The 25,215-nt window shown below is 52.9% G+C and overlaps 3 protein-coding genes across 3 annotated transcripts in view; 1 reads left to right on the top strand and 2 right to left on the bottom strand.

Moving 5' to 3' along the window:
* The first annotated feature begins 102 nt into the window (after positions 1-102).
* Positions 103-5,658, top strand: PPIB (peptidylprolyl isomerase B). Its single transcript, XM_034993964.1, has 5 exons — positions 103-424; positions 1,161-1,274; positions 2,196-2,289; positions 4,574-4,758; positions 5,315-5,658. Exons 1-5 carry the CDS (start codon positions 290-292, stop codon positions 5,435-5,437), a joined length of 651 nt encoding a protein of 216 aa, XP_034849855.1. The 5' UTR covers positions 103-289; the 3' UTR covers positions 5,438-5,658.
* Positions 5,659-5,943: 285 nt separating this feature from the next.
* Positions 5,944-9,074, bottom strand: SNX22 (sorting nexin 22). The gene is made up of 7 exons (XM_034993966.1): positions 8,961-9,074; positions 8,484-8,567; positions 7,957-8,061; positions 7,348-7,442; positions 6,924-6,956; positions 6,619-6,686; positions 5,944-6,200 (listed from the first exon to the last, which is right to left on the bottom strand). The coding sequence occupies exons 1-7, from the start codon at positions 9,027-9,029 to the stop codon at positions 6,079-6,081; spliced, it is 576 nt and encodes a 191-aa protein (XP_034849857.1). The 5' UTR covers positions 9,030-9,074; the 3' UTR covers positions 5,944-6,078.
* Positions 9,075-21,172: 12,098 nt separating this feature from the next.
* Positions 21,173-25,215, bottom strand: part of SNX1 (sorting nexin 1) — a 34,434-nt gene continuing 30,391 nt past the window's right edge. Inside the window, exons 12-15 of the mRNA XM_034994806.1 lie at positions 23,392-23,535; positions 22,747-22,827; positions 22,194-22,265; positions 21,173-21,605 (exon numbers count right to left, since the gene is read on the bottom strand). Of these exons, the coding sequence (XP_034850697.1) occupies positions 21,555-21,605; positions 22,194-22,265; positions 22,747-22,827; positions 23,392-23,535 (348 nt within the window). The 3' untranslated portion in view covers positions 21,173-21,554. The remainder of the gene's footprint in view (positions 21,606-22,193; positions 22,266-22,746; positions 22,828-23,391; positions 23,536-25,215) is intronic.

Below are 25,215 nucleotides of genomic sequence, written 5' to 3'. Positions count from 1 at the left end.
GTGGGCGTTGGCGAGCTGGGGAGCCAATGAGGCCACAGTAACGTGGCAGCCTCCCACGAGCCCGCGTCTTGGCCAGCCCTGACGGCGGGCCGGGCCACGCCCCCCGCGAGGTCCTACTACCCGGCGCCGACCCAGAGGGGGGAAATAAGGACCATCTCCTGCCAGGAGGCGGGCAGGAGCCCCGGTTTCCCCCCAGCCGCTCTCGGTGGTGGCGCCGGTGCCCACGCCGACGCGTCCCCACCCTCTTCCGGCCCTCGGCTCCCGGGGCCGCGCTCTGTTCGCTCGGTGGATGCTGCGCCTCTCCGAGCGGAACATGAAGGTGCTCTTCGCCGCCGCCCTCATAGTGGGCTCCGTCTTCTTCCTGCTGTTGCCAGGTCCCTCGACGGCCGACGAGAAGAAGAAGGGGCCCAAAGTCACCGTCAAGGTCCGTCCTCCCCTCTCCCGCCCTGCTTGGCGAACCCCCCCCCCCCCCCCCCCCGTCGCCCGCGTTCCGGCCTCGGCGCCGCAGGTCACCGGTGTCCGGGGCATTTAAGCTCCCGGAGCTCAGGCCTGGGCGTCCTCGGCTTTGGCTCAGCCCCTGCCTAGGTTCCCGGCTGTGGCCTCGTGGCGTCCGGGCGGTCCTGCTCATTCAGACCAGAGAATGCCCGACTCCTCCCCGACGCCCCAGCCCCAGCCTTAACCCAGGAGCGGGCGCCCGGCATGTGCAGCCGGGGCTGGCGCTGTCAGCCTCAGAGCAGTCTTTCTGCGAATACCGTCCAGCGCTGGGGAAATGGTGAAACACCACGTCTGGCAAACTGTGAATCCTTTCTTTACTTGGGCCAGATGTTACCCACTTGCAATTACAAAGCATAGCAATCTAGTTGAAACTTGCGTGATGGTTTTTGGACGTTCATTTCTAGAATCTGCGCTCATTATTTATGTAGACTAAAGGTTGTTTGCTACCCTATAAAGGGAGTGCAAACAAACATTTCCTGGGAAAAGGGTCTGGAGCCTTCATCAGATTCTCATAGGGTTTTTGTCACCACCGAAATCAGGTTCAGAACCCACTGCTCTCAAAATACGGTTCTTTCTCTTCCACCTTCGTGGTAACTTCTTGGGCCCTCGCTTCCCTGGCAAGACCCCTTCAAAAAGGCTGAGTTTGAAATGGTCGTCTTCCTCAGGTGTACTTTGACCTGCGAATTGGAGATGAAGATATAGGCCGGGTGGTCATCGGTCTCTTTGGAAAGACTGTTCCAAAAACAGTGGATAATTTTGTGGCCTTAGCCACGGGAGAGGTAAGTGGCTGGAGCAGAGGTAGTTGAACTCAAGTGAAGTTGGCAAGTAGAGCTGACAGTGAACGGATGTGCAGAGCGGGGCCCGTCTGTAGCAGTAGTCCTCACCAAGTACCAACAGCTCACCGCTCTCCTGCAGCTCTGGGAACCTGGTATTATCATAGCTGCTGGAGGTTTTAAACTAAATCCAGAAATACGGATTTTTTTTTTTTTTTTTTTAAGAAAAATTTTCATTTTTAAGACATTTCAGTAATCAAGGAAAACATATCCATGGAAACTAGTTTGTGGCTTGTGCACCAGAACTTTCTCTTAAGGGTAAGGGGCCCAGAGCTTCCCAGGTCTTAAAGAAACAGGAGTGCCCTGTTTAAGAAAGTTTGTATTCCTCTTAACTCTTAAGAAGAAACTGGTGGTTGCCAGAGGGGAGCTGTGGGGGGATGGGTGAAACAGGTGATGGGGATTAAGAGTACCCTTATGATGAGCACTGAGTGATGTATAGAATTGTTGAGTCACTGTATCGTGCCCCTGAAACTAATATAACACTGTATGTTTACTGGAATTAGAATAAAGAATTATCAAAGAAAAAGTCTGTATTCCAACTTTGCGGTGACCCAGCAGGTAACTGTTGTTTTTTGGTCTGTTTTCTTGCATCTGTTCTTAAGATTAGAAAAAGAGCAGGGAAAGGTAGAGACATCATGTGAAGCAGAATTGTATAAAAGCAGAGGAGCGTGCCATCTTAGCCTTTCCTGGGTCTGTGGTGCTCCGCGCCTGGCCTGCTGGTAACTGCTCACTCAGCAGGTCAAATGATGAATCTGATCAGCAGTGGTGTCTCTTCTGGGAGCAGGAGCTGTGGGCTGGGTTCCTGCAGGGCCTACTTAATATCTGCCTGGTGTCTCATGCTGCGTCTCACCTTCTTCCCTTTTCTAGAAAGGATTTGGCTACAAAGACAGCAAATTCCATCGTGTGATCAAGGACTTCATGATCCAGGGTGGAGACTTTACCCGGGGAGATGGCACTGGAGGTAACCTCAGGGCCTCTGGGCAGCAGGGTCTGTTGGGGCAGCCTGCAACCTGGGAAGGCTGGGCCGTGCTGGGCAGACGAGGCCCCCTGCTCGCCCAGCTTGGAGGCAGGATTGGCACCCGCATGGCGACCCAGCCTCCTTTGTACAGGGACCCCAGGACAAAGGAGAGGAGAACGGTGGGGGGGATTGTGTGGCTCTCACCCCGCCAGCAGGCCTGCCGGCCAGGGCCTACAGCCTTGGTGGCTTTTCTCTCGGGGTACCCCCTGGGGGGAGGGGGAGCAAAGCTAAACACATGGGTCAGTGACTCTAGGTCAGGCTCTGTCAGGTGGTTTAGCATCTAGGCGGGAGGAAGCAGGGGAACACGACATGGCAGCCAAAGAACAGGACAGAATGTGAGTGATGCCATCGGCCGCGGTGCCTGAGAAAAAGCAGACATGATACAAAGCGCTGTGTGCACGGGGTCGGACACAGTTGGGTGAGATCTGCCATCTTCGTGCTCTGTGACCTCAGGCAGGTGAGTCCTGTGAGCTTCGGGTTCCTTCGGGTGTAAAGTCAGAGTGGAAAGAGTTGGGGTGCTGCATGGTAGGTGTCCAGCATGTGGCAAGTCAGTCACTGTCGAGGTGCCAACAAGCGGAGGAGTCCCTTCGGGCCAGGCTGATCGAGAAGTGGCCACCTTGGGAATGTGAGGGAAGATGTGGGCAGGGTCCTGGCCGGGGAGAACCTGGGCAGAGAGGCAGGGCTAAGGTGAACCCACCTCTGTTCTGTGGCAGGAGCTTGGCTGAAGGTGGGGTCCAGAGACGGAAGGAGAGCACACACCAAACCAGGGCCCAGAGTGCTGGGCCGTGGCCGGACCTGGGAACCTGGGTTTGTCCTGCGTGGAGGGAGGACCCACGGAGGGCTTGAATGGGAGGAAGACCCAGGCGCAAAGGAGTTTGAGGGAAAATAATGTGGCAGTTTTTCTGGGTGTAAAATGATCGTGTCGGTTCTCTGGCATACACCGTTTGCACTCTGAGCATTAGTCGTTACTGCAGTGCGCATGGCAGGAGTGGAGAGGAGGAATAGATAATGTGGCTGGGAGCCACGTGGACGGTTGCAAAGGAAAAGTTGTCAAAAGAAGAATTGGAGTCTGGAGGGAAAGATGACGAAATCGGTTGAGTTTAAAATGAAGTTATCCGTTTGAGTTTGGGATTCCTTGTGTTGGGAAAGTGATCAGAGCCAAGGATGGAGATGTGGGGTTTTCTGGAGAGTAACAGTAACTGAAATCCTGCTGTCACTGGAGATTTACAAAGAGGACTCTCACCGAGGAGAGACTCTGAGCCAGGAGTTGCTGCAGAGGGTTGGGTTGCTCCCTGGCCTGGGCAGAGATGCCCCCCCCCAGCGTCTAGTGATTGTCGGGTTTAGCCTTCCCCACCTGCTATGTAGTCAGAAATGCCTCCCTGATGAGCCGCGGTCCAGGACAGCTTCCACAGCTGGGTCCCTCTGCGGAACCACGGGATGCAAATAGGTACACGCTGTGTACGCAAGTGAGTTTGAAAGGTGTTGGGTAAAACAAAATGAAGCTTCTTTGTTCCTGGGTTTCTCCAGGGCCTGTGGTCACTAGCTCACAGTGCGAATCTCCTGAGAGGAGACAGGGAGAAAGAAGGGGGCAGAAGCAGCTCTGGGAACTTAGGTGAGGATCTCTGAAATGGTGTCGGGGTCTGCCCAGCTCCCTTTGTTGTGTACCCTGGCCTCAGCCCCCTCGTGGATAGACATACCCCACACATCAACATCCAGCTTTTATTTTGTGTTCATTGATCAGAGGCTCTTGATTATCTAGAACCCAAGGGGCAGCCCCTCCCACTCATCTCAGTTATCTTCTGTGCTGTTAGGAAGAAAAGCTGGCCAACCACAGCTGTCCTCCTTTTCTGGAGAGTTCTTACCTCCCCTGCCCCCTGCATAGCACCTCTCTCTACCAGAGTACCTCAGAGTTCCGGTGGCAGACCTCCCAGGCCATCGCCAAGGGTAGCTGTTGATATTTGCCTTATTTAAAAGCCACTAAACTATATTCCTCAAAATAGTTGATCGGGTGAGCTGTTCACTAAATCAGCCTGGCCTCATGCCCCACTTGGTCTGTCAGCATGGTTTGGCTCCAAGACCAGAGGGTAGGAAGGAAACAGCTTTTAGTCCTTATAATCCACTGGAGCCTGGCCTGACACCAAAGACAGGTTGAGTCCCTGGAATCCTCACCCCAAAGATCTGCTTGGTTTGGGCCAGCTCAGCTCCCTGACCTACTCTTCCTTCCCAGGAAAGAGCATCTATGGTGAACGCTTCCCCGATGAGAACTTCAAGCTGAAACACTACGGGCCTGGCTGGGTGAGCATGGCCAATGCAGGCAAAGACACCAACGGCTCCCAGTTCTTTATCACGACCGTTAAGACAGCCTGGCTGGATGGCAAGCACGTGGTGTTTGGCAAAGTTCTGGAAGGCATGGTGAGTTTGAGGGGCAGGGGCTAAACCTGAGCAACCTTCACCAGGAAACGGACAGCCCAGGGTAGGGGTGCCACCTAGTTTATCCCTTTCCTGACAGGGAACGCACAGCTTCCCAGTGTTCATGTGCACAAACCCGGAGGGCATCGGGAACTACCCTACGTGTCTCTGCCCCCAGGTTCTCAGTTCCTCAGCCTGCCCAGGGGCAGGAGCCTCCGTTTCACTCACTCGCTGCTAGGCTCCACCCCCCTCAGGTGTGCAGGACCCAGCCAAACACTGTGTCCCTGAGAAGCCACTTGGTACCCACTCCCCAGCCACCCTCTTCCCCCTCGCCCTTAGCTCAGCCCGGTCCCACTGCAGAGGATCAAAACTCCCGCGTCCCCTCGTCAAAGCTGGGCTCTCCCTGTCTAGGGTCCCGTCGGGATTTTGGTGCCTCAAGGTTTGCATGCTGCTCGTCCCATGGGGGTCTCAGCCTTCCCCGGCCATATTCCGGGGCTTCTCCCTTGAGGGGTGGACCTCCGCACTCATGCCGCTCTGCTGCTTCTGCCTGCCTTCCCAGGAGGTAGTACGGAAGGTGGAGAGCACCAAGACGGACAGTCGGGACAAGCCCCTGAAGGATGTGACGATCGCAGACTGTGGCAAGATCGAGGTGGAGAAGCCCTTTGCCATTGCCAAGGAGTAGGGCCCCAGGGACCTCTTTGCGCCACCATCTGTGCGGCCCTGGTGCCTTCCCGCGGGTGAAGACCGCCCGCCGCAGGGCTCCGTGCTCCACTGGCCCCAGTGCTGGCGTCTGACGGAGCGGACCCCCCCCCCCCACATTCCCCAGGCCTACCTACCAGCCTGGTTTTGTAACAAAGTCCTACCAATGCTGACCTATTAAAAAAGAAAATGGGTTTTTTATAACCAGTGTGTGGGCTGGGTTCTTGGGCCTGCAACACCTGCTCAAGTCCCGGTCCCAGCATGTCTGGGCCTCCTGTGGCCGGGGGTGCCTGTGCCCCCTTCTGGGGCTCTGGTCGGAACCCTAGTGCCCTGATAACTACCCACAGGTAGCAGGCAGGAGCTTTTCCTTCTAACCTTTGCCATGAGGGTGCCTCAGTCTTTGCTTGTCCCCCGCCCCCCTGCGGGTGGAGGGGAAGAAATACATCTCTACCTTGTCGAAGCCTACCTCTAAATGGACTTGTCCCTTTATTCCTTATCCCCTCTTGTCCCTGCCCTGGCACCTCGGGTAGGTTAGTCCTGGGTCTGGGCCAAGGGGGGCCCAGCCTCCTCTGAGAAGGGGGCACATGCCTGTCCTGGCAGGTGGCCCATAGGCCTCTGGGCTGGTCAGGGCATCGGTGGCAAAGGAGCAGGGTGACAAGATGCCTCCGGCTGAGCTTCAGCTGGCCCGTTGCTGCAGCCATAGAGGCCCTGGAGCACGCCATTCACCACCACGTTGGGCAGAAGCTCTGTGGGACAGAAAGAAAACAGGAGGAAGGGGTAGGGGACTGCGGGGGAAGAAAAGATGGGGGGTGGGCCTAGCCTCAGGCCTCTAGTTCCTTGAGCTCCTGAGCCCATAGGCTGTGCCCCCTCCTCAGGAATAGAGGTCAAAGGTAACAGCTGGCCACCCCCCAGTGAGGCCTTGGCATGCCCCGCACACATTCCGTTCACTTTAGCTTGGTAAGCCGGGCTGGCGAGGAATTGAGACCAGGAGAGCCAAGGTTATTTCACCACGTCTGCTTTCGGAAGAACACAAAGCAGGCTACAGGAGCAGCAGGGCAGGTGTGGTCCCAAAGGAAGGCAGTAGGCACGAGATGCTGCCTGGAGGTCCTGAGCTGAAAATGGCAGGTTCACCCCCGACTCCCACCCTGGTACCTAGGCCCTCACCTGGGGATGGGCTGCGAATGTAGGGATCCCTGTGGAAGCTGAAGACAGGCCGGTGGTGCAGCTGGGAGCTAGGAGGGAAGAGTCCCGAACAGTGAGGGAGAGGCAGGGTAGAGACCAGGGATTGAGATCACGAAGCACCCAAAAAGGAAAAGGTGAATGGGAAGTGGGCTCAGGAGGCACCAACAGAAACCGGGATTGGGATTGGGATTGGAGGGGGTGGGGTAGGCCAGACAACCGCAGGCCGCCTCCTGGCACGCGGCCACCAGGGGGCAGCAGGAGCGGGGCGGCTGGGGCTTTTGACTTGCCTGCTGTCATTGGGCAGGAACTCCCCCAGGGCGCTGAAAAGGAGACGCGCTGTGAGCTGCGGTTGGTGGGGGGAGGTGGGGGGAGGTGGGGGGCGGGCGCGCGCGCGTGAGGAAGAGGTGGAGACACGCAAGCCCAGCTCTTTACCTCCCAGGGGACCACTGCTTCTATTTGCAACAAGCTCAGTTCCGGAGATGGCTGCGGTAACCGAGACTGTCCAGAAACTAGCCCCTCTGCCCCCGGTCAAGAAAGCTAATGAGGGAGGTCACGTCTCAAAGAAGCAGCAGGCTGGTGCCTGGCCGATGTAAGAAGGAAAAGGGCTTGGCTTCTCAAACCTTTCCTCACCCGCTTGCTGCAGAGAGACCCTGTCCCCCCAAGCACTGGGGCCCCTCTCTCTTGCCCAGCCATGGCCCCAGAGGAGCTCACCCCCAGCTGCTGGCCTTAGGGTCTGTGGGGAAGTGCCGAAGATTCAGGAATTCCAGTAACTCCTTGGGCACATCCTGGTTCAGGTACAGGACACCCTGGAGAGATCAGAGGGAACCTGTAATCAGACCCAGCTGTCTTACAGAGCCCAGTGCAAAATGGAGAGGCGGGGGCCTTCCAAAATGACTAAGAATTTCAAGAGCGAGCAGAGCATTAAGCCAAGCTTGGGGCCCTTCTGAGCACTGGGCCCTGGGTGACTCATGGGTTGTAAGCCCAGGAAGCCAACCTGGCCTGGAATCTGGCATCACTGTGTGGGGAAGAGAGGGGGAAGGGTCCCCACCCAAATCCTCAGCATTGAGGGTAGCACAGACCCTCACCCTGGGGGAAAGAGAACTAGCTTTCATCGAACTGAAACCACCTGCCTCGTGTTACCTCATCCCATTCTATCAATACGAGGGCTGTTTGGACTCATGACTGTTCAGAATATTGAGGCTTGGGGTAGTAAATAGCACGCTCAAGATGTGGGTCCCCTTCACTCCCTACCCCCCCTTCCCAGCTGTCTGGGCCACACCTCTGGTCAAGCAGCCTAGGGGGGCAAAGCCCCGTGCACACCTGGATATAGGCCTCCAAGCCCTGCCGCCGCTGCTCCAATCCTCTAGTCCTCCAGTTAGGCAGGCGTTTTGAGGGGAAGTCGGGCACTTTGTACAGTTTCTTGATCTGCCAGGAGGTTACCGCGGTGCCATCACAGTACTCCGATTGAGTCCTCAAGCTCACTGCGCCCAACAGTCTCTCCCAGTCCTCCCCGCCCCCACCTCCAGACTTCAGGCTCTACCCTGGCGCAGACGCTAGCGAGTGGGTGGTTGGGACGGGGGCGAGAGAGACCCCAGCAACCCCCCCGCAAACGCCCGAGGGCTGGCCGGCCACGCGATGGCATCGACGGTACAGGCTGGGCCCTCCCCCCTCTGCACCCACCCCGAAGCCCGCAGGGAGGTCTGTGCCCAGGACCGGAGCCCTCCAGGGACTGGGGCGGTAATGGTGGCAGAGGCTGGGCCCGCAGTTCGCCCGTCTCCCAGGAGCCGGGCAGGAGCCGGGCAGGAGCCGGGCCGGGGTCGGTCGGTCGGTCGGCGGCGCAGCCTCACCCGCTTGTGCAGCGCGTGGAACTCGCTGTAGCGCCTCTGCACCGTGTGCCTGCGCCCGCGGCTCAGCACTTCCACTCGGAACACCTGGCGGGCGCGGGCGGGCGGCCAGGTGCGCGTGAGGCCCCGCGGGCGGGCTCAGCAGGACCCGCGCCCGCAACGCGCCCGCCCTCCCGCGCTCAAAGGCACAAAGCGGCCTGGGAGCCCCGCCAACTCCGGGGGCCCTCCCACGCTCCCCACACATTTGGGGAGATGGGGAGGCCGGACCCGCCCCTCAGCTCCGTGCAGTCCCTCGTGAACCCGGACCGTCGTCCACGGAGCTGGCAAATCCAAGCGGCCCGAGACCCTCGGCAGGCGGTCTCCGGACGGCCCGACCCGCCGCGCTCCGATGCGGCAGCCCGGGCGCGGGATCCCCACTGCGCTTGGCGCGGGGAAATCCGGCGGGTCCCGTGCGCCTTCCCAGCCAGTGTCCCCGCTCACCATGTGGCCTTTCTCTGGGCTCTGCCTGGGATCCTCGGGTCCCACCGACGGGATGTGAACTTCCAGCATCCGCACACCCGCTCCAGCCCCTCGGAGCGCGACGCTTGGAGCAAGACCTCTCCCAGCTCAGACCACCGACCCCGGCGGGGGCCCGCCCCCTTCGGGCCCGCAGGCCCCGCCCCTAATTGGCCCCGCCCCGGGCGTTCCCTCGCGCCGCGCGGTCCTGCGAGGGGCAGATTAGGCAGCGCGGGGAGGCGGGAGCCGAGCACCAACCCCCTGCGCCTAGTGGGCCGCAGGTGGGGACCCTTCTGCGGACAGTCATCCGTTTGTCAACATTTATTGAGTACCCGCTAATTGCCAGGAATGCAGATGAGCCAAAATTTCACCTACTCTTTATTGAGCGCCTAGTAAGGACTAGGGTCTGTGGGCGCTGGACATGGAGGGAGGCAGGGCCCAGACCTCGGCGCCTACCTTGGGGGATGTTCTTTGCGTTCCTCACACCCATCCCTGGGACCAGACTGCCCCCCATCCCCTTCCCTCCATCTTTCACCTGGACCCTGGTTGTGCAGCGACCCCTGGGGAGGACTGGGGCAATCTGGCTTTGATGTCCGCCTCTTCCAGCATCCACAAGCCCCTTCACTCATTTATTTTTTCATCCATGCATTTATCTTTCAGCCCCAACCTGCTTCAGGTCCAGTTTGCCAGGAAGAAGCAGGTTAAGGACCTGGGCTTTGCGTTGGAGGGCAGATAGCTTGGCTTTCCTGAACTGTGTAGACCTGTTCTCATCTGCACAATTGGGCTAATAGGCCTCCCTCAGAAGAGTGTATAAAAATTGAGATGATCCCTGTTAAGCCCCCAGCAGAGCAGGGCCTGAGAAGATGGCAGCCTGTGGGCTTGTCCTGGAGGCAGAGGTGGGTGGTGTCCCTGTACCGGGCAACGGCTGGAGTGGAAGGGACTGTGGGAGAAGGCACGAGGCCGTTCTTGCCCACCGCTTCGGGCAAGGCCTTCCTGGCTATGGGGTAGGGTTTAATCCAGAACTCTTGCACCCCTTGGGCTAAAAAGGGCCTCTGCTCTCCCACTGAGCCCCCTACACTTCAGCCATAAGGGAGCTGTCCCATTCAGCAGAGTCCCATTCAGGACACCTCTGACTTCTCCCAACAAAGGTCTGGGCAGGTGGTGGAGGGCGGGGAGGCTAGAGGCCTTGTGGTGGGAAGGAGGAAGCAGAGCACCTGTCTTAGGGGTAGGGGCTGGTGACTGGGGGACCACTGACTCACTTCCTCCCCTGCTAGTGCAGAGGTGCTTCTGAGCTGGAGCAGAAACTCTCCCCACTCCCACCCCCAGCTCCACTCCCAGAGAGCAGCTGAGAGGATGACCCCAAAGGGGGCAAGCAGGTCTCACCAATACTCTGTCCCACACTTTCTTGCCCCAAATTCCATCTCACAAAGAGCCCCAGAATCAGGAAGCTGAAACTTCCCGCAAGGGAAACGACCCACTATGAACAGAAGTGCTGGGGTTTCATTTCTTCCCTTGCACTTTAGAGCCCCATCACTCAGAGACCCTGTTCTCCTTGTCTACTGGCCAGAGAGTCCTCTCCCAGGACCCTTAGGCCCCTAAACTTCTTGATCACCTGTCCTAATGATGGCCCTCTGTCTCTGTTCCTACCACCCAGAAAACTGCTACATCTCCTAATGGATCTCCCTGTTTTTCCTTGCCTCCCTCTATCATACAAGGTCCATTCTCTAACTAGCAGCGCCAACCACCATCAAGGCATTGCTTCAAGCCTTCAGAAAGCTTCCCGTTATACTGAGAACAAAACCCACCCTCCCTACCACAAACTACCGAGCTCTAAGTGACCCAGCCCTGCCTTCATCACTCATCTCATTTCCTCTCCTTCCCCTTCATGTACCAGGCTCCAGGCACAGCGACCTTCTAGTTCTTCAAACCCAACAAGCTCTTTCCTGCCTCAGGGCCTTTGCGCTTGCTGTTTTCTCTCCCTGGAACACTCTTCCCTGACTCCTTACCTAGTGGGCTTTGCGCAAAAATTCCAATTCTTGGCCTTAAACCTCCTCAAAGAGACCTTCCTTCCTGACCACTTACCCTATCCTATCACCCTGTCTTCCATTACATAGTTAATGTTTGTTTATTGTGTGCCTCCCTAGTTTTCCTGACTTTGCCCCAGACTCTCATTGCCATCAGGCCAGGGACCTGGTCTTGTCAGGGGTTGCTGCCATGATGCCAAGAATGCAGGAGACACTCAAAAAACATTTGTTGGTTGAAAGCCTCTATGACTGAATGGGGGAGAGGATGTTGGGAAAAGGCTGGGGAGCAGAGGGAAGGCCTGGGAGAGAGGCAGGAGGGAGGAGTTAGAGGAAGGCCTGTGGGGGGAGAGGGGGGGTTACCTTCAGAGTCAGACACCTCTCTCTCCCTCTTTCTGTGTGGAGTGTTGTCCACCTTATTTATTTGCTTAATTTTCAGGTGTTCCTGGGAAGCCTCAAATCAATGGATTAGATGCACCTGACTTGTAAAACATCTGTGGGTGAACCCGCAGCTCCTAATTCCACAGTGTTCCACGGTACACAAGTGAAGATCCAAATGAAGAAAGACAAGATCCTTGGCCTGGAGACATTTTAGGATGTCTCTGGGAGGTAAGTTCTGGAGAATATTTTCCTGTAAAGAGGCATACGTGACCTCCTGTAGACTCCAAAGCCCGTATTACGGTCAAGGGAAAAGCTTATTTTCTGTAGTGGATGAACACGGAGCTAAGTTCCACACACTCTAGGACGGGTGTGTAGACCTTCAAAGCGACTGCTGTTTTTAGAATGAGTTTTCCTGTACAAGCCTTTGCCTTTTCTCCATCACTCTCTAATGCACGAATTTCATTTCCAAGTTTCTGCGAGAAAGGGGCTTAAAAGCATTGGGTATTTTGGCCAGAGTATTTCCAGATCAGACTATAGAGCAGTGGTTCCCAGGCCTCCACAGGCATCACCATCATCATCATCACCTACAAGGCTTGTTGAATCGCAAATGGGCTCTGAGCCCAGTTTTCTGAGCGCGTGGGCGGTTTTCACACCTTCCGGGGCGCTGCGGCCGCTCCTGGTTGGGGGCCACATTGCAGGCACCAGTCTCTCGCCTCCTGGGGATGAGGGTCACCGCCAAGCAGAAGGCAGCGAGGGCTGGGGGCACAAGTGTCCCCTCCCCGGCCCGGTCTGGGGCGGCGCAGGTGGGCTGGACCGCGGCTGCCCCCCTGGCTGGGCCCTGGCTGTCCCGGGCCCTCCGCAGCCGGCACACAAAGCCCCTTTCAGTGGCCCGGCTTCCGCCAACGCTGCTCAGGAGGTGACTTAACCTCTTCAAGAAAACAAGCAGCTCCTGGGCTGGTGGGCGCCGCCGGGCACAGAGGCTGCATTCTTCCCGCCGGGCCTGCAGCTGGAGGAGGCGGACTAGCCCGAAGGGGCCCAGCCCTGCCACCCGCGACCTGGCCGCCTGATCACCTGACCCCGGAGGCTCTGGTCACCTGGACAAGCTCAGACAGCTCCTTGCCCTCGGGGTCCTTATCTGCACAGCAGAGCGTTGTGTGTGGATGGAAAGACATCATGCTTCCAAAAGGTTTAGCAGGGGCCTGGCACACAATAAATTAATGTTAGCTCTTATTATTTACTGAATTATACGAATTTGCTGTTTTTGTTTGTCACAGTGGTAGGATATGGGCAATTACATATGGTTCATCCTAATATATTGTTGATTCAACTTTGAAACAACACAAATAAGCTTTACTCTTCCTCTTTCAGTATCCTGAGATTGCAAGGTTAGGTTAAAAATGAACTATTTTAACTACTAACTCGGTGATCAGAATTTTCCTGATTTTGGGGCGCCTGGGTGGCTCAGTCGGTTAAATGTCTCCCTTTGGCTCAGGTCATGATCCTGGGGTCCTGGTATCAAGTCCCACATGGGGCTCCCTGCTCAGTGGGGAGTCTGCTTCTCCCTCTGCTGCTCCCCCTGCTTGTGCTCTGTCAGATAAATAATCTCTTAAAAAAAATGTCCTGGTTTTGTCGATATTGTGCAACCAAAAAACGGTAGAATAAATTGGGAGCAGAGTTTGGTGTAAATCAGCAACTATCCTGTTCATCCTACCAGCCTCTGAGTTCTTACTAATTGCCTTTCTAATGGGCACATCTTTTTTTTTTTAAGATTTTATTCCCAGGACCCTGGGATCATGACCCCAGCCGAATGCAGATGCTTAACCGCCTTAGCCACCCAGGCGCCCCCTAATGGGTACCTCTTTAATAAAATAAAACACCATACCTTTATGTTTTGAATACTGGACTTTGGTGTAGATGTCTACAAAAACAGTAGTGCTGCTAAAACATCTTAAATTATTGAGGAGTCTAAACTCTTCATCTGACAGAGGTGCGCGGGAGGGGAAGTGAGCCCTGGAGACGGTTGTGTTAGGAGAGCACCTTTGATGAGCGTGTCCTGCCACAGCCCCGAAAGCAAAGTTTGACTCAGGGTGGGTGCTTCTCAGGGGACACACAGGCTGTAGCCCTGGGGCTCCAGCCAGCAGTGTCACTACTAGGAATCCCTTCCCCCCCCCTGCCCAGATGACAAGGACAGCTCAGTTGCTTCAGACATGACCCCGGACTGGGTGGGGGGGGTGGTTGGCAGAGGCCTCTGAGACACACAGCTTCCCAGGGAGATTGTTCTCAAGGTGCTACAACTCCCAACACCCCTTACTTAGAATGATTGTCACAGGACCAACCAATCGGGCCCTCTGGTGTGCCCAGTGCTGAGGTTCTGGGAACGAAGATGGGCTTAGGAACCCTCGAGTCACAGGGGTTTATTGTGAAGAGCTGCAGGTCCAAGCACTGAGGCCAAGAGGAAAGCCAGGCCAAAGGCTGAAAGGCCCTGAGGTCTGGGACTGAGGTGCTCTCACCACCCACTCTAGCTCTGGGTGCTGTCTGTGGTTTCTCAGCAAGGTTTTGTCTCTGCCACTGATGGTCCCCAGGTACTCACCCAAGCTGCTTCCCTGTCCTCCAGCTTCTGCTCCTGCCCCCAGCTGGGCCACACACTGTGCATGTCTGGGGAGAGAGTACCTCACAGAGGTCAGAGAAGTTCACATGCCTACAAAAGTCAGGTGGGTAACATGTCCTTAACAGGTCTACTGTGTGGCTTCAGTCGGGTCTTTAAGAACGACTTAGTCGATTATTATCTAGGTTCCTCTTGTCCATCCCTGTCGAGAATGCACCCCGTCTCGGTTCCCATCCCTCTCTGCAGTGTGGCAGACAAGCTGAGTCAAGCAGATTGGGTTCAGGTCTTCCCTCTGAGCTTGGGGACAGGGGGGCGTGAGACTGAACAGGCTGCTTCAGGTCCCAGAGCCTCAGTCTTTTAATGCAGATAGTGATGCCCACCTGGAAGTTCCTGATGCTAGATTCGAGATGTTTCAAAGCCCAAAGGCCCAGAGTAGGCCTTTAACACATGACAGCTCTTATTGTGAGGCTCCACAGTGGGAAGGGATTACCCTGCCCCTACACAGGTTCCCGCCTCCCAGGTGCCTTGTCGTCATTTCTGGTGAGGCTGCCCAGAGACCTGCTGGTTGGGCGCCTGTGGTCATCATCACTGCCACTCAACATGAAAGAGGAAGCTGAGCGCTCCGAAGCTAGGAGGGGCAGTCATTCGGAAACGGTGGTTACATCCCTAGAGGGAAAGGTCCTGACTCAGATTGGACAGTGGTTTTCTGTGCTTTTCCTGGTCCCCAAGAGCATCCGATGGAGGCTGGAGCAGCCTTGGGGGTGAGGGATGTTTTCTGCTCCCGAAGTCTGGTCATCACAGCCAGAGGGGCATTCCCACAACAGACAAGGGCAAAGGGGAGGAGTCCTGTCTGGGGCAAGTGCGGGGCAGGTGGCGATCACCTCCCAGCCTGCAGGCACCGCCCTGAAGCACCATTCCTGCCAACCCCAAATCAGGCCTGATTTCTGGATCTCTTCAAAAACCCCAAGATCTGGGCCCACAGGCTCATAAAACAATAATTGCCAGAGCTGAATGGCAGTCATTGCCCCCTTAGGCTGCCTTTGTGGGCGAACGTGGAGATGGGTAGGAACAACACAGTCCATGATCTTAAGGAGTTCCGAGCTCCAGAGGCTAATGAGATCATCTCAGAGATAACAGTGCCCACAAGAGTGAGAAAGACCAGAGGTTTAAGAGGATGACAAAGAGTTACAAAGGAGGTAGGGCTACCATTCCAGTCTGGGTGTAGAATGGAAAGTGCATCAAGGAAAGCTTCCTGGAGAATGTACATATAAAGTAGGCCTCAAAGGATGCACTGGGTTGTTTTCCCAGAATGAAAACACTTTATTAATTTTTATGATTATAAAAATAATACACAAATTCCAAGCAACATAAAATGGTATAAAAATTTTAAATAAAGCAAAATTCCATCCCTTTGGCAACCATAGATAACAGTTCAATCAACATCCTTCCCATATATAATTTTGTATAAATGTAGACCATACTATACATGTAATTCTATAATCTTTTTTCACTTAAAAATGTTTTCCTTGTCAATGAATATAGCTATGTATCATCTCCAATGACTGTATAATATCCAAATGTATGTACCATAATTCATTTAATCCCTTCCTGCTGTACATTTAGATTGATTTCAATTTTTACAACTGTAAACGATGCTAAGATGGGCACCTTCACACAGTCATCTTCATGGACTTGGTGTCTAGACATGTCTACGGGAATCCCCAGTGAATGTTCTGACACATTCGCCAGTGCCCTCCATCTCTAGCTACTTACACTCCCATTCAGACAGGTGTAATTCTGAGACTGCAGAGAGGGATGGGAGCCGAGACAGGGTGCATCAGGTAGAAAGCCCACCCTTAATAAAAGGCTCCTTAGGCCGCACGGAAGTGAGAAAGGAAAGAGCCCGTTTGGAGGCAGTTTCTGTGAGGTGCTGGCATTGTTGTGAAGCACTGGGAGATAAACCGGAATGGTGAGCTGCAGCCTCTCACAGAAGGCTGTGAATGCCAGGTAGAATCTGCAGTTGGAGATCATTCAACATTTATCTATTTGGCACCTATTTTGAGCCCAAATCTTTGCTAGGAACCATGGAGTTACAAAGACGTACCACTTCACAGAGTTGACTATTTGGCAGAAAATGCCATCATCAACCACACACCTGGTGTCATAAGACATTGGCAGATGACGTACACACCATCCCCACAGCTAGAAGACGGGGATGAGTGGCTCTTACCCATTTCTAACGCTCAGCTAAGGCCCTACTCTCCCCAAGCACAGAGCAGAAAATCTTAGCCAGTGTCTCCAAAGATAAAGCCTTCAGTTTAAGCGTGTGCCAATTGCAGCAAAGGTCTGCTCTTCTTTGCTGCAGAAGGGATCATCTTCCCCTTCCCTCCTGTTTCCTTAGGCTGCTGTGGGGAAATCCCACGACCTTCGGCCTGATGCCCCTCACAGTCCATGGTTTCCACTCCCATGTGGGCCCCAAGCATGCTCAGCAACGGGCACTCGTTCTATCGCCATCTCTCTCCTCAACCAGTTCCCAGTCCCACCCGTAGCAGATTTCATCATCTCCCCGTTTTTAAACTTTGAGCTGCAAAGGCGTTCTTTATTTTCTTTAGGGTTCGCAGCTACAGGTGCATTCAGGATGCAAGTCTTTTTAAATTTTCTTTTTTAAAATTTTAAGTAGGCTCCATGCCCAACATGGGGCTTGAACTAACAACTCCCGAGATTAAGAGTCGCATGCTCCACCAATTGAGCCAGCCAGGTGCCCCGGAATGCAAGTCTTCTGGAAAGAGTTCAAAGTTACAAATATTTATGTGTGACACTTTCTATCCTTCCTACTTCTCATTTATTGTCACTGACTATTCATATTGAATGTTGGGGTCCCTCCAGCTCAAAGTCCTCATCCTCAAGGCTCTGGAGCCCAGAGATTCTTAGGGGAAATAACACAAGGAGAAACGGGGGAAGAGTAAACTTATCTCCACACTTCTCTAAACCATCTGACTCAAAATAGGAAAACCAGATATCCCTATTTGAGAACACTGTAATTATCAAGCAGGAGACCTTTACTCTCTGCCCCACCGTATCTTTCTTCCCCACACCTCCTCGCCTCCTGGCCCGGCAGTGAGGCGCCTTGCTCTGTGCATTTGCTCCCAGACAGGCTCTGATGGTGATTCCCTTTCTCTCCTCTGAATTTTATTAACATGCCAAGTCTGACCCACCTTTAAATAAAGGCTCCTTTCACTCTCTCTCCCACCTCTCAGCACGGGCCTCCCTTCTCATTCAGAGGAGCCTCTTATACTACAGGCCATGGTCGGCACCTACTGTCCTCACTGTTCCGCTCCCATCTGTTCCAAACCTACTTGGCCTCCTATGTTACCTGTGTCACGAAGGGCTTCACGGTCTACCCCGGAATCCCAGCCAGAAACCTGCAGGTGAGGCTAGCTTCCGCCCTCCCTCAGGCCTCTCATCAAAGCAGTGCCCGGATACTAGTGGGTGCACGTCCGCCTCCCGAGCCTCTCCCTGGAGCTCCAAAACCATTCTTTCTGCCCTCCTCAGCCATCGGCTGGCTGGGATGAGCCTGGCTGCTCTCCTTGCTTCCAGTCTCACACCTTCCGATGTGACTATGTTATTTCCTGCTTAAGTCCCTCCAGTAGCTCCACACACTTCAGGGTAACATTCCAAGCACCTCACAAGTTGTATCAAGCGGTGTGATCTGCTTCCTGCTCATCACTCTCTGCAGGCTGCCTACTGACTCGACTCTGGCCACACTGAGCCACTTGCATTTCCCAGATGTGCCTACCTCCCACTGTCAGGAGGCAGGGAGGCAGAATGGCCCCAGCAGAAGGGGCGAACACCTCTTCACCTTTAAGACACAGTTCAAGCATCCTCTTCTCTACAGATTTCTTCTTCCTGAGTCCCCAGGTAGAATGACTCCTTTTGTACGACTGTGCAGGCCTTTGGGCTCAGTACTCTTAACCTGCTGTTGGCCTTCTCAATTTCCATGTCTGCAAGCTCTGTACAGAAATGCATGGACCCGGGCGCCTGGGTGGCTCAGTTGGTTAAGTGACTGCCTTCGGCTCAGGTCATGATCCTGGAGTCCCTGGATCGAGTCCCGCATCGGGCTCCCTGCTCGGCAGGGAGCCTGCTTCTCCCTCTGACCCTCCCCTCTCTCATGTGCTCTCTGTCTCTCTCATTCTCTCCGTCTCAGATAAATAAATAAAATCTTTAAAAAAAAAAAAGAAATGCACGGACCCTGTCAGCCTCAGATGCCGGAGGCTGAGGAGAAAGTTCTGAAACCAGGGATTCTATCCCAGGAAATAATAAAAATAAACTTGCAACAGGATGATCATTGGATGGAACATAACAAAGCAAGGAGAAAGTTTTAAAATTAAGTTTCTTTGGAGAATAAAGTCTCCATATGGAAAAGGGAGACTAGGATAAACCCAATGGGGCTAGACTGGAAGTATCCATGTGAGTTAATGATTTCTAGTATCTGATTCTTTATGCCATCTCTCTCTCTCACTATTGCTATAGATCTTTGTCCTTATTTTCTTGCTCTGGCCACCAAGGGCCTAGAAGCAATGAGCACTCTCGGCACCCAGACCTCGGTTTCTAAATATAATCCTCCACCAAAAGAAATCAAGACTCCATGGAGAAAAGACTGATTCTAAGGCTGGGGCAAGGAAGATACAAGAGAAGCCTGAAATACTTTATTATGCCAGAAAGCAACAAAAGTGTTCAAAAATGAAGGGGACAGGTTAAAAAGACACAGGACCCTCCCAGAAATCTGGGATGATTTGAGAATCAAAGTAAACCAAAGCAATGGCTTGCAACTGAGTAAACAGGAAACCATTCATTCACCCTGATAAACATGTAGATTATTAAATAGGGAGAAAGGATGCTTTTCTTTAGTAGAGTGCCAACCAGTAAGTGCAGATTACAGAGTTAGAAAAGCATAATGGACGAGAAACAAAATATTTACATGATCTCAAAGTATCTCCTCACAAATTCCTTGTTAATTACAAAAGGGAAAAGAGTAACCAAGTGATCAGAGTTAACTTCAGCTTAACAGGACCAACTGACATTATATGCCAACTTAAAATTCACTGAGGATACATCACTTCTGTGATGTTCCTGCCTAATTGCAAAACCCTAATCTAGTCATATGGAACCATGAGGCCCTGTATTCTTAAAATGCCAAGATAATGAAAAGCAATGAACCAAAGGCTGTGAAGTTCTTCTGGATAGAGAGAGACACGTGTAATCATGTGTTACAACTAAATGTAACACATGATCTTGCACCAGGAAAAAGGGAATGGCTATAAAGGACATTACTGGGACAACTGACAAAATTTAAATACGGACCATGGGCTATATAACATTATTTCAGTGTCCAAGTTCTTTTTTTCTTTTTCTTTTTTTTAAAGATTTTTATTTATTTATTTGAGGGAGAGAGAATGAGAGAGAACACATGAGAGGGGATAGGACCAGAGGGCAAAGCAGACTCTCTGCCGAGCAGGGAGCCTGATGCGGGACTCGATCCAGGGACTCCAGGATCATGACCTGAGCCGAAGGCAGTCGCTCAACCAACTGAGCCACCCAGGCGCCCTCAGTGTCCAACTTCTTGATTTGGATAACCATACTTACGGTTTTAAGTTATGAGACAGCATCCTTGTTCTTAAGGAAATACTAAACATTTTGGGGTAAAGGGGCACAATGTCTGCAACTTACTCTCAAATGCTTCAGAAAATACAATACATAAATATAGATAATAAAAGTCAAAGCAAATAGGTAAAATGTAAAGACTCGGTAAATTTGGGTAAAGGATATATGGGAGTTCTTTGTGATACCCTGGAACTTTTCTGTAAGACTGAAATTCTATTAAAATTTAAAATTTACCAAACACCCAAGAATCCAACAACAAGGGATGAGTCAGAATTATGGTACAATCACTCTGTGGAAGCCTCACAATTACATAGCCTTAGAAATAAAGCTTGTGAAGATATGTATCAATATAGAAGAAATGCTTATAAAATATACAGTGCTGAGTGATAAAAGCAGGATACAAAATATTTTGTGTATATTATTACAACTAGGCAAAAGCAAACACATAAGAAAGACTGGAAGGATAGAATCAAGGGTGGTAATGAGGCTACTGGGAGATAGGAAGAGATTGAGTGACTTTTTCCCAAAAAATCAACCTGTTGAAAAAGATACTTGCCAGCACGGCACTCCCAGCACCCCCCATCCCTGCCCCCACCAGCCTGGTGTACCAGAAAACAGTGTCCTTGACTGCATTCTCTTGCCTCAGGCTGCCCCTCCCCAAACCTTGACCACCCACCAAAGAGAACTAGCAGAGCAGGTGTGGAATACCCTCAGAAAGGGGCATCTCTGGGGGCTAAGGCTGGGGCAGGGGGCCTGGGAGTGGCGAGGTTCCACGGCAGGCAGTCTGCCAACCCGACCCTGCAGAGCAGCTCCAAGTCCACAAGCAGCTGTGGACACAGCTGAGGGGAAGCCCAGTAACAGCGCATCGGAGACTCGAGCCTCCCTGGCCAGGCCGGGACAGAGACCCCTTTGAATGCCCTTGGCCTGTGTGGACAACACTTGGCCTCTTGTTGGCATGCTACCTCCTGGGCACAGACAGTAAAGCTTCTTGGAACCTCAAAAAATTTAGGAACTCTTGGATGACCTTATCTGGAGGCAGAGTGTCTGGCTCTGTCGTCAGTGGAGACAGCATTAAGTGCTTATCACCCCTTTACACTTTTCACATGAATCAAGTCTACTGAGGATGTGGCAAAAAAGAAGTTCAGAATACAAGACTGCTATGAGAGGGCAAGACTCAGAGAGCCCTGGGCAGCTAAGGGAAATAGTAGGAATAAAAGAGAGTCTGCCTCCTTTGCAGGAGAATCCATTTTGCCTCTCTTACTATAAGAGATGTCATTACAACTCCTTCCCTAAAAAAGCAGGAATAAGAATTAAACAGATTAAGAGACCCTCAGAGCAGGTAACTGAGGTAGACAGGAAAAAAAAAGAAATCCTAGTTCCATAGGGACGCAGCAGCAAAAGCTTGTAAACTCCTGTGGAGAGAAACTTACTCTACACCTGGGCAACTTCTTGGTTCAGAGTATTCCGGACCTGCTTCCCAACTGCTCCCCGGCCTAAAGCAAAAAGCACCACCATTCTGAGTCATATGACCTGATTTTAAAATATTTTATTACATAATCTTTTCATGGCACCATCAGGAGTAACAGAAAACGTTATTCCCAGTTCCTAACCACATCCTGAAAAATATACATTTGTATTTATATATTTATATCAATACTCCACCCCTATTCCCTAACTCCACCACCTAGTGTAGGTCTTTTGCTTAAAGCAAGAAACTATTCTCTCAGGTAAGAAAATATATATGGAAGCTAAATGAAGTAATGGTTAGAATGGGGACGGGTTGGTCGTGGGGGCGGGGAGGAAGGGGTAAAGTCCAGGCTAGGCAGGATGCATCACTGGAGTCCAGCAGAGGTGGAGGACAGTGTATAAAAAGGCAGCGTCAGGCAGGTGGGTTCTGGTATCCTTGGTCCATTAGGAGATGGCCTTTGCCTCAGGAAGGAAGGCTTCCCAGTACTTTGCCAGCTGCAAAGAAGTGGGGACAGTAAGCAAGTGCCCCACCGAGTGGCAGAGCCTGAGCCTAGGAGGGGAGCAAGCACTGTGCCTTAGCACAGTCCCCCAGACGCCTTAGCCACCTAAAGGGAGGCTGGAGCTGAGGCCAAGCTGAGGAAATGGCTAGGCTGAGTAGACCTTGGGACAGACTGGCCAGCAAGCCACCCTGCCCTTACCGGTCTCTAGACTGAGAGGAAGCATCAAGTGCAAGGGAAATTGCTAAAGACAGTCCTGCTTCTGCCCTGGAGGAAGTACCCCTGTGGGGGCCACAGCTTTGCCCAGCTCAGTTAGCTCCTCATAGTGGGGCCCCACTGTTCATCACACTGACTGGGGTCTCAGCCTTAAGAGGGTTAGGTGGTACCACGGGGTTGTAGGGAGATTTGGGGTTTGCCCTTAAAAACTAACTTCTTGTAGGATTTGGGCAATCCTGCTTAGCCAAAGACCCTATTAGATGCTCCATGTTAGAGCAACAGGGCCAGCCCATCCCATCCTGTTACCAAAGCCCAAAGTAGGCAGCTGGCCTCTGGAGCGGGCACAGAGGAGGATGAATAACTTACATACCTGCTGCTGTGAATATAGGAGTGTCTCAAGGTACTTGATCACATGGTTTTTGAAGTCCTTGGATTTCTCTTTCTATAGGAGACAGGATTCTAGAGTGATCATCCAGACAGTTGCTCCTACCCCTCTTGATGGGGTGGTGTTTATTACTGATCAAGGCCAAACACAACCCCAGAAACTATAGCCAGCAGCTGGAATAGCTAAAATTTCCAGTCAAACAGCTTCTGCCAAGGCCTTGCAAAGCCTTCTTCATGGTGGGCAGGGGTTGGGGGATGAAGGAAGAGAGGAGAAAGGAAAGGGGACCAGAGGACATAGGACAGCCGCAAGCCTTGTTTTGTGTCTAACTGCCTGGTCCAGCAACATAGGACACCTGCTTTGCCTCAGAACACAAATGTGAACACACATACACACACACACACACGACACGCCTGTTCACAACTACCACCAAGTCACCAGCACTTCCATCTGTCTCCCTACTCAATAGACAGGAACAAAACCAACACTACCACTAAACCAGGCACTGTACACTTGTGAGGAGTAGGATGTTCTATCTCACCTCAAACCGTATCACTTCTTTTCGGACCACAGTTGAAATCCTTTCAAAGTCCCTTTCATACTGAGTCACCCGAGACTCCCACTGGGAAGGAAGGGGAAAGAAAGGATCACTTAATATCATGACACCATTACAGAGTCTTTACCTCTGAACAGCAATTCTACATATGAGACCTGAATTGGTCATTATGTCTGTCTCTCTGGGTAAGACTAGAAACCATATGGGATTGAGTGTGTAAGGCCATCTGGCTGGAAAAGAGGTACTATGTACCCCAGGCCAGGCCTGATCTCTAAGAAAGTTCTGGCACTCCATAGCCTCTGGTTTAGGCACCCACCAGCAGAGCTGGGCGTTCCAGAGAACTGAATTTAGTTCTCACCAGAGGGGCATATCTGAATCACCTTGGAGTTTTTTGAAGACCCACCCAGGACTCTTCCTGCAGAGATTCTGATTTGACAAGTCTGGGGGGAATGGGAAAAGAGCAAGCCTGGATTCCTCAGAGGCTTCCCCAGCAGCCAGCGTCCTTTAGACTCAAAATAGCTCTCTTGCCTGCTGTGGGGTTTCAAGCATCTGGGGGCGGGGGGGGATGGGACCTGGGCTCATTCAGGAGCCAGCCGAATACCCCCACTGGTCTGCCATGGGAGGCCCTACCTCTAAGATCTCGTCCTTGGCCTGCTGCAGTTTGTCAGGCTTGTTGGCCCAAAGCAGCCGAGCCTCAGCCTCCCGCTTCTTCTGCAGCGTAGCTTGAGCATCCTGCCAGCGCTGCCAGGTCTTCATGCGCTGGTCGAAGGCAGCCTGTGGGGGGTGGGGGGTTGGGGAAGAGCACAACCAGCCCTTCAGGAGCTCCACTGGCTCTGCCGGGGGCAGGGTGGGGGGAGGGGGACTCTCTCCCAGCAGCTGTGCTAGAAAAGGGCAGATTCTGCAGCCACATGTTAGTGCCCAGCTGGAAGCTTAACATCAAAATGCACAAGCTCGGGTAAGACTCCTCTCCAAGCCTCCCGGAGGCCAGTGCCATGCTGCTTCATGCTATTCCCAAGGCTGGATGGCTGGGAGCATGGTAGGTGGCCTGATGCCAATGCCCAGGACTATGGCTTCCGAACTGCCTCCCTCAGGTTAGTCCATGGGTCTCCACACTTTTCCTGAGCTCCTGCCATGTGCCAGGAACTAAGACAGTGGGGAATGAAACATGTGGTTCTGCTTTTACTGGAGCTTATAATCTAATAGAAAAGGCTGACATTATAATAAAAATTACCAATAAATAATTATAGGTATGCAGAGTACAGAGAAAACAAACAGGGGACCTATAACAAAATAAGAGAACTGGAGACCTAGCTTAGCCTGGAAGATTATACCAGGGCAGGCCAATCTAAAGAAGCAACCTTTAAATTAACATCAAATAGTATACAGGGTTAGCTTAACAGATCTCTAAATAAATACGTGAAGCTACCATGGGACACACGGCTTCCATCTCATCTATACATTCAACTGTGGAAGGCTAGTAAGGCTCACAAGAAGCTCCCCAAGGGGGCGCCTGGGTGGCTCAGTCATTAAGCATCTGCCTTCAGCTCGGGTCATGATCCCAGGGTCCTGGGATCGAGCCCCTCGGCGGGCGGGAAGCCTGCTTCTCCCTCTCTCGCTCCCCCTGCTTGTGTTCCCTCTCTCACTGTGTCTCTCTCTGTCATATAAATAAATAAAATCTTAAAAAAAAAAAAAAAAAGAAGCTCCCCAAGGTCCACTTGCTGGTTTGCCCTAATTCTAGTCCCTTGATCACATTTCCAGAGGAGAGTTGTTGGCCTAGCCACACCATCCACCACCCCCACTGGCTCAGTAGGCTTCAAGAGGTGGCCTGGATGAGAGATCTGTACCTCGGGCCAGCCTCCCAGCCCTGTTCCATTTGCTCTCCTTTGCTGCGCAAGTTCCCTGGATGTTTTCTAGGTCTCCTTAGTGCAGGCCTTTGCTAAAGTTTAAACCTTAGGGATTGAAATGCCACCACATTCACCTTTCCCAGCACTGACTGTCACTTGTACTCACTTGCAATTTCCTAGCAACTCAATGTCAAAGGACAGGTAAAGGGTAACTTCGTATCCACGTTAAGACTCAAGCCTAACCCTCTGGGTTAAGAGCGGTGCAGCTCCAGATTCAGGGAATAGCAGAAAAGAAGTATTTGCTCATCTCCTCAAATCCTTCCGCCAGCTCATGATTATGAGGGCAGGTGAAGGGTCTCTGAGAGAAGCCCAGCTCGTAGTTCTGCGCACAGGCATGCTGCCCCAGCCCTTGCACGGAGCTCTAGGCTGGAGCACTCTCACCGCTGTCCACAGGGGCTCACCCAGCCTGGGAGGGGGGTCACATCCAAGAGTTGCGCTCTCCTGAGACTCCAAACAATGCCCCCCTCTGAAAACTTCCCCAGAGAGGGCCCTTCCCTGATGTGGCGCTCCAGTCTTTGTAGTCTGACCAGTTCTACGAATTCCAAAGCAG

This window comes from Mirounga leonina, unplaced genomic scaffold (genome assembly GCF_011800145.1).
Source record: "Mirounga leonina isolate KUSES-001 unplaced genomic scaffold, KU_Mleo_1.0 Mir_91, whole genome shotgun sequence".
NCBI classification, from domain to species: domain Eukaryota; kingdom Metazoa; phylum Chordata; class Mammalia; order Carnivora; family Phocidae; genus Mirounga; species Mirounga leonina.
Note: the sequence above shows the minus strand (reverse complement) of the source record. Positions and strands in the feature narration are given on the sequence as shown.

Excerpts from the sequence above, each read along its gene's own strand:
- PPIB (XM_034993964.1), top strand. The coding sequence starts at position 290 with ATGCTGCGCCTCTCCGAGCGGAACATGAAGGTGCTCTTCGCCGCCGCC. Across the intron at positions 2,290-4,573 it reads CCGGGGAGATGGCACTGGAG|GAAAGAGCATCTATGGTGAA; the intron begins GTAACCTCAGGG and ends CTTCCTTCCCAG. Across the intron at positions 4,759-5,314 it reads GCAAAGTTCTGGAAGGCATG|GAGGTAGTACGGAAGGTGGA; the intron begins GTGAGTTTGAGG and ends CTGCCTTCCCAG.
- SNX22 (XM_034993966.1), bottom strand. The coding sequence starts at position 9,029 with ATGCTGGAAGTTCACATCCCGTCGGTGGGACCCGAGGATCCCAGGCAG. Across the intron at positions 8,568-8,960 it reads GCCCAGAGAAAGGCCACATG|GTGTTCCGAGTGGAAGTGCT; the intron begins GTGAGCGGGGAC and ends CGCGCCCGCCAG. Across the intron at positions 6,957-7,347 it reads CCTAAGGCCAGCAGCTGGGG|CGCCCTGGGGGAGTTCCTGC; the intron begins GTGAGCTCCTCT and ends TCTCCTTTTCAG.